Below are 14,187 nucleotides of genomic sequence, written 5' to 3'. Positions count from 1 at the left end.
TTCAAGACCACTTATGTAACACCCTCAGAACACACTTCCCCACGTTGGGATCTATAAGGCTTCATCAAATGACTCCTCCATCCCCAAGTACTGATGTAGTTTGACAGCAAGGAGTGACCCCCTCTCTGGAAAAATAACGAAATATTTGTGCCACCCCCTTATCCATACCTCAGTCCTTCCCAGCCTTAATCAGAGGCCCACATGGATGTGCATCCCACTCAACTATTTAAATAGTATTTTAAAAAACAAAACAAAACAAGATGTGCTATACTAGATCTTGACGTCTGGTTGTGATTCCTCAAACTTTGCTTTTTGCTGTTTAAGATTTTTTTTTTTAATGGTTATAGCTGTTCGGCATCCCTTGTGTTTCCTTATAAATTGTAGCATCATTTTTTTGTAGGTCTGAGAAAATTTATAGGTATTTTGTTTGAGATTTCATTGAATCCAGGAATTGTTTTTGGTTGTGTCGACACTTGATGGTAGTAATTGTATCAACCCATGCACCTGACAGATTTTTCCACGTTTTGGTGTTGTCTTCTGTTTCTTTAGTGTTTTGTAACTTCATTGTAGAGATCTCTCACATCCTTGTATAAAGGCATATACCCTTTTTTCTCCCCCACAGCAATTATGAATGAGACTGCTCTTTCAAGTTCTTTATCAGCAATGGAATTGTTTGTATATACAAAGACTGTTGATTTTGTTGTTGTTGTTTTGATTCTATGTCCTGCAAGTTTACCAAACTCTTATAAGTTTCAATAGTCTCTTAGTAGAATCTTTTGATTCCCTTCTGTGGAACCATGCCATCTGCAAACAGGAGTAGTTTGACTTGCTCCTTTCAGTCTGTATCCCTTAGATTTCTTCTTGCCTAATGGCTCTGGCTGCAACTTCCAGACTGTATTGTATAGCAGGGATGAGAGTGGGCAGCCATGTCTGGTTCTAGATCTTAGTAGACATGCTTCCAACTTTTCCCATTCAGTATGATACTGTCCGTTTGTCATCTTTATCTGTATAAAGAGAATTATATAAGAATTTTATGGCATACACTAGAAAATTAGGTCTAAGTCACATGATTATATGGCTAATTGGTTACTTTCTAAAGATTGATTGATTAATTTGAAAGAATTACAGAGACAAGGAGAGACAAAGGGAGGTCTTCTATCCACTGGTTTACTTTCCAAATGGCCTCAAAGGCCAGAGCTTGTCTGAAGCCAGGAGCAAGGAACCAGGAGCGTCTTCCAAGTCTCCCACGTGATGCTGGATCTTGTGCCATCCTCTGATGATATCCCAGAAACTTTAGAAAGGAGTCGCAATGGATAAAGGATGCTTTTCTCAATCGTTGCTATTATAGTAACTAGATATACCTGTCATGTAAGATGATTCTTGCTCTACAGCATTCTTGAGATTGACAAAGACTTTCCAGATAGGACATTCAAATCACTACACACACACACAAAAAAGTTAACATTTGGATTTCATAGAAATTAAAATTCTGCAAAGAACCAATAAGAATTGGGAGTTTGGGGGGGGGGGGCAGTATTATGGCTCAACTGGCTTACTTGCTGCCTGCAAGTGCTGGCATCCCATATGGGTGCCATTTCATGTCTCAGGTACTATACCTTTCATCAGCTCCGTGCTTATGACCTAAAAAAACAGGAGAATGACCCTAGTCCTTGGGACCCTACTCCTACATGGAAAACCTAGAAGTGTTTCTGGCCCCTGGTCTCAGATCAGCTCAGCTTTGGCTGTTACTACCATTTGGGGAGTGAACCAACAGATGGAAGAATTGGGAATTTATCTTAGTAGACAACACTATGATCACAGCTTAAAGTTCTACTCATTGAACATAACAATATCTTGTTTGTGTCATAGCTGGCACCTGGATTGAACATCCATGGCAGCCTAGTTGATACCATTACGTTTCATCTTGACTTAGACATCAGTGACCTCAGCCTAGGCATTTAGGGAAACCCCTGTGACCTGAAGGTCACAGTAAGCCAGAAACTTGGACAGGTTTTTCCCCAAAGAGGTAGTGTATTAGCTGTTTGCTACTACAGTAAAAATACCTGAGTCAAGCTACATGTGAAAGAAGGAGTATTGGGCCCGGCGCAGTGGCATAGCGGCTAAAATCCTCATCTTAAACGCACCAGGATCCCATATGGGTACTGGTTCTAATCCTGGCAGCCCCACTTCCAATCCAGCTCCCTGCATGTGGCCTGGGAAAGCAGTCGAGGACAGCCCAATGCTTTGGGACCTTGCACCCATGTGGGAGACCTGGAAGAGCTCCTGGCTCCTGGCTCCTGGCTCCTGGCTCCGGATTGGCACAGCACCGGCCATTGCAGTCACTTGGGGAGTGAATCATCAGATAGAAGATCTTCCTCTCTCTCTCCCCTCCTCTCTTTATATCTGACTTTGTGATAAAAATAAAATAAATCTTAAAAAAAAAAAAGAGTATTGAAGGCTGAAAATTCAGTTGGGATAACACAGGCTCTGACAAAAGGCCCAATGGAGGAGTCTAGGAGGAAAGATCCCACAGTGAGTCAAGAAGCAGATGACTGGTTGTAAGGTTTTCTTCACAGCCAACTTATCATGAGAACTACTTCCCATACCCCAATAACTAAAGGACATCCCCCCAAGCTCCACCTTCTGAACCTAGTTAGATTGTGTTGTCACTCTCTTAGTACTATTAACTCATGACTATGAAGTTTAAACACCTGCATGAGTTTAGGGGCCAAATCGTGCTCAAACTCTGATAGATATCTGCTGATGTTTTGTATTGGGGAGACTATGGTTCAGATCAACTGTGTTTTTGAACATGCCATGTCAAGTTGACAAGCACAGCTTCTTTTAAGAAGACCCCACTCTTCTTAGTAGCCATTGAATCTGAATTGCCTCACCTCAAAAATGGGAATATCAGTTAAGAACCACAAGGTTTCCATTGGCCAGGAGTCTTTTTTGATAATCAGTAGTAAGGCAATAATTATTTGTCAGAAAAGGTGTCTTTATTAGTTGTTTGAGGGAGGCAGTGAATCAAAACACAAGGAACATTTTGGGTCCAAGTTGTCTCCCTTTGTTAGAGATTCAGGGTGTCAGATCATTTAGCTGTACGGACTTACAAGGTCAAGTGAGGATTGTGGACCTTCAGAGATGGCATGCCACAGCTTTCTAGACATCAGAAAATGCAGTCTGTTGTTTTGGAGCACTTCAAAGTACACGGTCAGGTTTATCCATGTGTAGTGCCAAAATCAGATATATACTGTCTCCAGGATTTGAGTAAACTTCTGGGGAAACATTGGGAAATGGCAGTTTTTCTTTGACAAGAGGAGTTAAGCATGGTGAGTAACCCACATTGTAACTTGATAACAACTCCCAGAGAACTGTTGGGTTTTATCAGCAAACTCTACTGTGCAGGCTGGTGACTACTATAGCCAGAAGAGTACCGTGGACGAGTATCATCCACATAACACCAGCTTTGGATGCCAGATAGTAGCACTTGTGCTAAAATCTGGTCACCCATGGTGGCTAATGACAAGGTTGTTCATAGGTACCTCTCTGGGGAATCATTACATACCTACATTGGACGTTTTGCCATGTGAAGATGAACTGAGCTTGATCCAGCAGTATGGCAAGGAAGACATTGGCAACATCAAAGGCTGCTCACCAAGTGCCTTCAGTCTGTGTAATGAGTTCATCTGCCACTTCAACATAGGGGAAAGTCGGATCCATGGGGTGCAACAACTGGATTTAATTAATAATAAGAGTTTCCAGTTCCCTTTAAATTGTACCATAAGTCAGCTTTTTAGGGCTGTTATTAAGATAGTGCATCTCTTGGTTCTCTCTGTATCTGTTAAGTGCTGAATCAAAGCCGTGGTTTCTCATTCTCCTGGGAGTCTGTACTGTTTCTGTCAGGCCACCTGGGAGAATCAGGTTAGTAAACTTTTATAGTAATTTCTTCTTAACTAATCGTGTATTAGATGAAACAGAAGTTGTACCAAGAGTTGGATAGAAAGCACACCACTTAAGAGTTCACTAGTTTCCTGTTTGCTGTGAACTCTCCATCCTGGATACTTATTTCAAGAGAACCTTTAAAGTTTGCCTCCTCTCCTCCAACTTCCTGTCTAGAATAGTGCATGTGGTCTTCACCCAGAACAGGAAGCCTAAGCCACCATCTGTAATCACCATGCTCTGTAAGGCAACCGAAATTGGAAATACAAGGGAGGAGAAGGATTAAGGATACAGAGGGAGAGTGGCTGCATTAAGTGCCATTAAACTTAATTGTTTGATTGATTTGAAAGAGGGAACTTCCTGCTGGTGTAGACTCAGGGAGACAGAAATCATGGTTCAAGCAGTTGAGTTCTTCCACCCGTGTAGGAGACTGAATTGAGTTTTCAGCTGCTGGCTCCAACCTCAATATTTGTGGGCATTTGCTAAAGGGGGAAATCTCATTCTCTGTCTCTACTCCTCTCAAAAAAATTTAAAATAAAACTTTATCTTAGTTATCAAGTAAGTTGCATATTTTGTAATTAAGTTGTCATGGTCTGTATTGTAAAAGGAAAAGTATATGTAGCAGTCTTTGAAAAATCCTCACCTTGCATGAGCCAGGATCCCATATGGGTGCAGGTTCATGTTCCAGCTGTTCCACTTCCCATCTCATTCGCTGCTTGTGGCCTGGGAAATCAGTAGAGGATCACCCAAAGCCTTGGGATCCTGCACCCACATGAGAGACCTGGAAGAAGCTGCTGGTCCTGGCTTTGGATCAGCTCAGCTCCGGCCATTGCAGCCACTTGGGAAGTGAATCATCAGACAGAAGATCTCTGTGCCTTCTTCTGTTCGTAATTCTGACTTTCCAATAAAAAGAATCTTAAAAGAAAATAGTGTTCTTTTTCCCTGCAAACTTCAGTCCATATATTTCAAGAATGTTTAGACTGTCAAAGGCGCATAATCTTTGGACCTAGTGAATTTCATGACAAAAAGATAAAAATTCATCCCCAAAAACATTTTTTGGAAATATAATTTAAGTTTATCTCAGGTTCATTACATAAAAATATGGAATAATTCAAAAACTTATTTTGTATTTGCCATGGAGATTTATTCCCTACGGGGGTTTTTCTGATGCAAAATTGCAATGCTTGTGGAGTCACAACAGCTGTCCCTCACCATGTGGTATCTTCCATGACTTTACTGTAGAGATGAATTTTTGGCCCAGTGTTTCAGTAATATTGGACACACATGGTTTCAAGTGGCAAAGCAGTATGCTTATGCATTCATTTGACTTCACAGCTCCAGTTGGCTCCAGATTAGAACAAGGAGAATGCATTCACACCATGACCACCCTCATGGCTGCTGTAGTAGCTAGATCACAGTAAGCTCTGTTGCTTCTAAAGACACAACCATTGCTGAGGAATTACACACTCGCCAGAGTGCTTCACCTCTGTAGGAGGGAGAGGAGTGAATTGCTGAAAGGATTCTCTCAGATTTCCTAATTATTATCAGTCTTTGTTTAACAATTCTTTAAAGTCCGTGAAATTTTGCAAACCAAAAGGAAAGATTGTCATAGGAGTAAGTGATTTTTAAAGATGCCATCCAAATAGTTTATTTAAAATTTTTTTCCAGGAAAAAAAAAAAAAGCACTACTCTGCTTTAAGACTCTCAGTGATAAGGAATTAAAATGAGACTTTCTCTAATGCCTGTTTGTTCATTATATGCGGACTGTTAGGCTGCCAGTTAAAATATAAATTATCCTGAAGAAGCACTTTACTGTGTGAAGTAATGGTTTGTATTTTGGCCCTTTTAGATAATTTTGTTTCTTTCAAAAATATACAGAAATTACATGATTTGATTTAATGATTTAATGTAAAATTACAATAATCTTAGCATATGGTTTGAATACTATATTAGTGTTTTTTAAATACAATTATAATGCTCCTGATAGTATGACTTTTGTCCTGTAAACTTATATTTAAATTTCTCTTAAATTTTGATTCTTTTGTATTTTTATACCAATTGATTGTATAGTTTAAAGTTTCAGCTTATAGCAATAAAAATATTCTCTTAAGATCTAATTGTTACTCTAATCTGAATAATACTTTTTCCCTTAAGTAAAGCAAAAGAAAGGAAAAAATATATAAATTTTTAAATCATTAGATATGGAGAATTAGATCTGTGATATTCATTAAATATCAAAGAAATTTTAACCAGACCCAATGTAGGCTGAGGCCACCTTTTTATGTAAGTGAATTTATGCATGTATTGTAGGGGCTGCACTGATGAATATGTTTGAGGCTTTCAGCTCTTAGTGGATACAAAATAGAATGATTGATAAAATCCTCCCTACTATTGGCTATTATTTACTGACTCTTAAGTGGCAGGTTGTATTTATGCCAATTTATCTGCTTCAGGGAACATTCTTGATAGCAGAACAAAGTGAATAAAAGTAGTTTGCTTTGCAAATGAATGCAAATGGGAGAGCCTTTCGGAAAGCCCTTTAACAGGGGCAGTGCACTTTGATTATGAGTGAAGCTGCCATTTGGACATGGTGAAAAGAGCACGCTGGAACCATTGATTGGGGGAGACAGTAAAAAGTCAGGAAGGGCCCCCTTAAGCTTGCAGTGAGGCAGGCGGATGTCAGTGTGGTTAGAGCACAGTGGGAGAATGACAGGGAGGATTAGTGTCAGGGAGAAGCTGTGCTGTAGCTGTGGAGATAGTCCCTGGGGTCACTCACCTCTGACTGCTGTTCTGTGCTGATGGTTCTGTAATGCAAACTGCCTGATGTATGCCTGTTCATGATCGGAAATGGTGATGAGAAAAGGTATTTGTCTCAAAGATTTCCTTTTTCTTCCTCTTTCTCTTTAACTGTCCCTCTCTCCCTTTCTTCCTCTCCCTTTCATTAAAGGAAAATAGGTAGGCTTCCTGGATCTCTGCTGACTACTGGAGTATTAATACCAGAGCGGTTACTACCTCTTGTGGGGGATCGTTGAATGCTAAAATGCAACGTACAATAACTAACTTGGTTGTTAGTCATTTCTTTTGTTTAGTTTTGGATTTAACCACTGTGGCAAGTAAAATGTAGAGAACGTATCTGCTGTTACAATTTTCGTTTGGTGGTTTATAATCTTAAAGATGTTTTACTTAGTGTAGCAATTTGGTCAAGTTTCAGAAGCCATTTACCCTCCCAAAATTGAAATGTTACCGATTGATGGTTCAGTCTGGGTCACAAGAGTTCCTAATTTTCTGGCCCCAAATTACATAACATGCTAGCATTTGTCAAGATACACTTGTTCAAAATAAATTATTTCTAAAATTAAATATTGTTACATGGAACAAAAAATCTTTGTTCTTGTTAATTCAAGATTTTACGAGCAGCATTGCATATTGTAGGCTTTGAAATGGTTTCTCACTTTGAAACCCAAATGTCTTCTTTTTTAATCTCTTCAAAATCCTGGTTTTGCAATATTTCTTGTTTAGTTGGTATACACCAGAAAATTTTAAAAAATTTCTGGATACTTACATATTTAGTGCATACAATAAATATGCAAACTTAAACTTCTCAGATACTTTTTATTTTTTTATGCAGGGAACATATCACCAATAATTTTACAGACTTTTGGATGTTTTAACAAGCTTTCTCCCAGTTACCTTTTTAATTTTCTTTAATGTTTTGTAGGCACCTGAATGGACAGAAGAGGACCTTAGCCAGCTGACAAGAAGTATGGTTAAGTTCCCAGGAGGGACTCCAGGTCGATGGGACAAGATTGCCCACGAACTGGGTCGATCTGTGACAGATGTGAGTTCACTCAGATTTGCATTGTGTGGAGAGTGACAAAATGGAGTAAGCCAACTACGTACTCACAGAAGGCAAATGTAGATGAGTCCAATGTTATCTTTGGAGAAAGGTTACAATCCTTTAGGACTTAGAGATGAACCATTAATGAAATAAGCAGATGTGACATGAACCAGTTCTCTGGTCCACAATTAACAACTGTGTCAGGAATTCTAGTGTTTAGAGACTTAGTTTTTGTATTCATAGTGACTCCTGTAATTGTGGAAAACATAGCTCTAAAACAAGTCTCAATTAGAGAGGTTATGTATCAGCCGGTCGTCCTTGCACTGAGTTACAGTTTGCTATTGCATGTAGACAGGTGGTATGGACTAATGACATAAGCAATATTCCTATTGTACAAGTGAAATGTTTGCCTTTTTATTTCAAAAATAATACTAACCATTCTGACAAAACTTTTAACAAAGTATAAATCTGTGTGTGTATGTGTGTGTGTGTGTATATATATATATACAGATTTTGTAGGTACAAATATAGATATTCCTATACATATGTTGGCCATTTCTAACATTTGAAAGACAAAGTATTTCCCCAGAAAGATTTCTGGCCTAACATTTTTTTCAGGAAATTTAGGGGGAGTCTTCAGAAAAGCACCTAGCCTGATGCCCGACATGAGCTGGATATCCAGTACTGTGTGACTGATTAAAATAGAGATAAATCCTTAATTATTTTAGTTATCCGTAATTTCATGGGTTAGTAAATACCCTTTACTAAGTTTATTTTAAATCTTCCTGACGTAAAAGTGCTTGAGGAGAGTACTGAAAGCAGCGAGGTAATGTCCCTTCAATTCTGTAAGAATGCCTTTAGGTTTATTGAGGCAGTAATAATTTTTTTAAGAAACTCCACAGAATGATTGCCGAACACGTATTTCCAAATAACCCTTGTTAAAATGCTATCTTCTATAAATGCCCACTTTTTAACTTCAAAACAAACTTACAAAAATGTTAGTCAAGTTTTTCGCTGCCTTTGCATGAGGGCTTGCTTGGAGAACATTAAATTATTTGTGTGAGCTCTGTTACTACTGTGTAGGTCTTCTGTATGAGTTTTTGTATTTTGCATTATTTTCGCTCAGAGTTGCAGTCTGAGGGCTGGGGGCGGGGAGGACTGCAGTGGGACCTGGTAGCAAGCTGTTCTTTGCTGTGGTCCATGAGGAGAGGCCAGTTGTACCAAACAGCTAGGGAAGAACAGTAAGGGAGCCTGTTCTGCTGGGAGGGCTGCTGGGACATTCATGCTGTTGTTACTTGCTTTCCAAGATGGAGAAAGATAATTAGTAAATTCTCTGTAAGTAAATGACCAAATTAAAAATATTTCATGGTTACTGCTTTAATTTAGATACTATGGCCCTGTAATTATTCAGCAGCTATTAATTTAATGATTAACCAAAAAAGTAGTAATTTCTAGAAGTTACAAAATAGTGCTTTTAAAAAGCTCCAGATTTTTAATTCAGTTACTGCACTTTGTGTTCCCTTAAAGACATCACTAGCTCTTAGCTCTTTAAATAAGGTTTGTGAGGCTCTGTAGTGCTAAGGGCAAATAGAAAACCTGATAGGGCAACTTTCTAAATTGTGGTCGTAAACAGATAATAATAAAACAGGTTTCTTTTTCATCTGTGTTTTTAAGAGACAAGAGATGGAAGTTTGCAAACTGCTAAGAACATGTTATATAACCAACACATTCTCATAGACTTGGATATCTGTAATTGATTTATAGTCATGGCAAGCAATCTGTTTGAAATCTTTTGTGAACTCCTCCTGTGTTACTTCATTCAGCTTTTTCCCCTAGATTTTCCCAAGGGAGACAGATTTTATTTCTGCAGGAGATATTTTATCCTTTTATTATAGAAATAGAAAAGTTGTCTTTTTGAGTTTTTGTTTGATTTTATTTTGTGCTAAGTATTCTATTCTAATAATACCTGAAATACCTTGGAAATAAATATGTCATAGACCTGAATTTTGTGCCACAAAAAAAATAAACCTTTTCCCCTTTGTCAGTAAATGTATAGATACAAAGACACACAGACAGACTTACTCTCCATTTCCATTTTGTGAGCATCATCTCCAAAGTTGGGTGCACATTATATTTAAGTAACTACCCACACATGCACAGGAAGTCACTATCCCTAACAAGGAACAGGTGTCTGAAGATTTCAGCTAACTGTGTGAGCAGCACAGACCAGTGACCTGTGTGTGACACTGGGGCCCCTGAATTGGGTTTAGCAAGCACAGTTCCTTCAGTGGAAAGTTCAGTGAAAGTTAATCACACCTTCAAACATAACTTGTGCTTCTTCTTGCTTGTGGTGCTAATTAGATTTGTTTTCATTAAGTATATGGTTATGAAAAAGCCAGGCACTGCCGTGAGCTGTCGTCAAAACTCTGCACACTGACCTGGCTCCCTCCCCAGCTCCCTCCAGCTCTGCACAGCTGCTCCTTGACTTGCTTTCCTTTCTAAATGTGTAGCTTCAGGCTTACTTCTCTTTCTAGAAACAGTTGACCTTTCTGGGGGAAAGGTGAAAGTGTGCCACTGGTAGGATCCTTACAGTTCTGTATTTGGGTTAACACTTTACAGCTAAAAACAAAAACAAGAAAAAACCCTATTTATTCCTCAGTTTAAAAAGGAATTAAGTATGTTAATTGCCATAATTAGCAGCACTAATTGCTAGGCTAAACTTTGGATAGATATGAGCAATGTTTTTAGGTTTTAAAAAAATGCCAATTACATTTTAATCCAGAGTTACACAAACTGTAAAACCTGTTTTATTATTATATGTCAGATATTTTAAATGTTACTATGTGCCTTTCAGCAAATATTTTGGGTAACCACAAAGGACACTCAAACTGTAAAAATAACAGAGGAAACAAAAACTGGCATGTAAAATCAATTTGAATGTAATTACTAACTTTGGGTTTTCCAAAGCGAGGTCAGTGGCTTCAGATTCTGGTTTGTGGCGTAATGCTGTTCTCTAGCCTGAAAGGCTGTACACTGAGTCTGCTGCTCCCGTGGTCACTAATCTCTTGCATTCTGGTTGTGACATCAGACTTGATTGGAGATTTTCTGCCAACTTCAGAAAGGCCCAGGCAGTCAGCAACACAAGACACATGGCTAGATTTAAATGAACTTTAGAATTAGCATAGGGCCATGATGAGCGGTGGGAGGTGTGCAGTTAGATTAACACACCATTAGGTGGGTGAAGGGCAGGAGATAAAATTTTAAAATCTCAAATTTTATTTTATACTGCTACAATTAGAGACCTGAGGCAGAAATGTCTGTTAGGAAGCATTTACTTACACATTATTGTTATGGTAATTATTTCAAGAATACAAGAGGGTTTTTTTTTAAGCTTTATTATTTATTTTTATTGGAAAGGCAGATATAGAAGGAAAGGTCTTCCGTCCACTGGCTCAATCCCCAAGTGGCCACAATGCCAGAGCTGAGCCAATCCAAAGCCTCTTCCAGGTCTCCCACGCGGGTGCAGGGTCCCAAAGCTTTGGGCCGTCCTCGACTGCTTTCCCGGGCCACAGGCAGGGAGCAGGAAGGGAAGCGGGGCTGCCGGGATTAGAACCGGTGCCCATATGGGATCCTGGGCGTGCTAGGCGAGGACCTTAACCACTTGCGCCACCGCGCCGGGCCCAGAATTGTTTTCTTAATTATACTTTCAGGTCGTGCATCTGTAGAATGTAGAAATACAGTGAATTTTATAGTTTGAGAGGTTTTTCATCAATTGACATTGGATTTTGTTGCATATTTTGCCTGTTGAGATGATCATGTGACTTTGTTCTTTATTAACATTGACATACTGATTTTTTTTATGTTAAGTCAATCTTAACATTGGCACTTGATCATGCTGAATTATTTTTATGTGGTACTTGATCTTGTCAGGTAATTTTTTTTTAAGATTTATTTTATTTTTATTGGAAAGTCAGATATACAAAGGGGAAGATCTTCCATCCACTTATTCACTTCCCAAGCAGCCACAATGGTCGGAGCTGAGCCAATCCAGAGCCAGGAGCCCAGAGCCTCTTCCAGGTCTCCCATATGGGTGCAGGGTCCCAAGGCTTTGGGCCATCCTCAACTGCCTTCGCAGGCCACAAGCAGGGAGCTGGAAAGGAAGCAGGGCTGCCGGGATTAGAACCAGCACTTATATGGAATCCCAGCACTTGCAAGACGAGGACTTTAACCACCAGGCTACTGTATCAGACTCCATATATTGCATTTCTTTAATGGTGAAGAAACTATTGTCTTTTCTTTATTGTGATAGTTAGAAAACTGTAGAAAACTGCTTAATGGATGAATATAAAGCAATCCTTTTTCTAAAGATATATTTTTAACATTTGAAAGGCAGTTACCAATGAGGAATGAGAGCTGAAGGGGAATAGATCTTCCATCTGCTGGTTCATTCCCCAAATGGCCACAGGATGAAGCCAGGAACCATGAACTCCATCCTGGTATCCATTTGGGGGCAGGGGTCAAATAGTTGGCCATCTTTCATTGTCTTGCCATGCACATTAGCAGGAAGCTAGATGAGAAATGGAGCGGCTGGGACTCTGGTGCTCCCATATGGAGTCCAGTGTCATGGGCAGAGGCTTAACCTGTTGTTCATGTCGCCAGCCCAACAACCTAATTTTAACCAATATCAAGAGGGAATATTAATAGCAATATTGAACAGAAATGGAGGGTAATTGGGTCACTAGAAATTCCCATCATAAAGTTATAACCTTGCCATTAGATCTAAAATGAATTTTCAAGGACTTTTGTAGATGAGAGATCTGAAGTCGCACCAGTGCTTGGCGACATGCCTGAATTCACATTGTAAACAGCTCAGTGTACTTGCACAATCTTAAATTAATCCTCTCCCCATCTTTGTCATACTGTTTAACCCTGAGGTCAGATGGATCCCCTCAGCTTGCCTCTGAGAAATCTAGGACACATTGGTCAACATTACTGATCTGGAAGCCAGTGTCTGTCCGTCCCCAGGATTTACGCCCCTCCTCTTTCAAGTACCTGCACACTCCGTGTCCTCTTCATTCTTTACCATCTAGAGATCCAAAACAGGAATCCACTCATTAAAAAGTGTTAATGACCAGGAGTGGATTTAAGTTAAATGGTGCCATAGCTTTTAAATTATCAGCAATCTTAATGGGTTTTTAGGAAAAATAGAGAAATACCTTGTAAGAGACAATTTAAAAATCCATGCCTGGGAAAGGGCATTTGATAGGGCAGTTGAGATACTGCCTGGAGTTCCTGCATCCATCCTTGGGGTTTCTGGATTCATGAGTCCTCTCTGCTAACGCATACCCTGGGAAGCAGCAAGTGGATGGCTCAAGCGCTGGTTTCCCTGTCCCTGACAGAGAAACTTGGATTGAGAACTTGAACCATCTTCCCCTGCCTTCCACAACACTTTAGCAGGAAGTTGGATCAGAAGCAAAGCAACTGGGACTGTAACCAGTACTCTAATAGGGGATGCCAGCATCACAGTCCTGTAGATTAACCCACTGGGTCACACACATTAGCCCCCTGCTTAACTCTGTATAGCTTAGAGATGCAAAAAGTTGATAGATTGATAAACTACCCTTGAACAGATGTAATAAGTGTTAGTATAGGCTAACATTGCTTCTTTTTCCTTAAAAAAAAAGTGAGAATCAATTAAAAAGAGAAAGATGGATGAATGTAAGTTAGGTTGTTAGTATTTACTGATAGATTGTTATTGTCTGTTGGAAAAAATATTTTTCCCCAGTGAATGACCATCGTAATCAATTGATACCTACATAATCAATCAGTTAATCAAACCAGACAGAGTGGATATGCTTTCCTTTTAACTAGCATGTTGTAAATTGCCTTTTAAGTGAGAGAACAAGGATGACTCCAAGATGGTGGTAGTGATGGTCTCATTTGTTTCATTGTTTGACGATGAGGATCTGAAGGGCTCAGATTATCTGTGGCAGAAAGGTAAATTATAATATATGCTGTATTCTTAATTCTGTATCCATGCAAGAAGTCTCTCGCCATGTATTTTCAAACTAGCATATAACTATAAAAGCAGATGTGTTCTTCATTACGTAACAAGAGACTTTGTATCAATATAATATGTATTATAACACTAGGGTGTCAGGACTAAATGAATGACTCGCCAAGGTTTTTCTTCCCTACATATCATTAACATTTGTTTACTAGGCAGTATTCTGATATTAGGAATCTCTTTGGCCGTGAGAAATATATTAATATATATGATAACCCTTCATATAAAAGGAAAAATTATTTATATGATAGGCTGCATCATGACTTTAAAAATATTGAAAGTATATATGCCTCAGGTTATAAAATTATGAGACCAATCTTTAAGGTTTATGCATTTATTT

The 14,187-nt window shown here is 39.1% G+C and overlaps 1 protein-coding gene across 2 annotated transcripts in view; it reads left to right on the top strand.

The window, feature by feature from the left end:
* DNAJC1 (DnaJ heat shock protein family (Hsp40) member C1) overlaps positions 1 to 14,187 on the top strand; it is a 145,603-nt gene that overhangs the window by 119,353 nt on the left and 12,063 nt on the right. For both annotated transcript variants that reach the window (XM_040968214.1, XM_040968215.1), the window contains one exon: positions 7,661 to 7,780. In XM_040968214.1, coding sequence (XP_040824148.1) covers positions 7,661 to 7,780 — 120 coding nt within the window. The remainder of the gene's footprint in view (positions 1 to 7,660; positions 7,781 to 14,187) is intronic.

This window comes from Ochotona curzoniae, unplaced genomic scaffold (genome assembly GCF_017591425.1).
Source record: "Ochotona curzoniae isolate NIBS_2020 unplaced genomic scaffold, NIBS_Ocur_1.0 scaffold_4683, whole genome shotgun sequence".
Taxonomy (NCBI): Eukaryota; Metazoa; Chordata; class Mammalia; order Lagomorpha; family Ochotonidae; genus Ochotona; species Ochotona curzoniae.
Note: the sequence above shows the minus strand (reverse complement) of the source record. Positions and strands in the feature narration are given on the sequence as shown.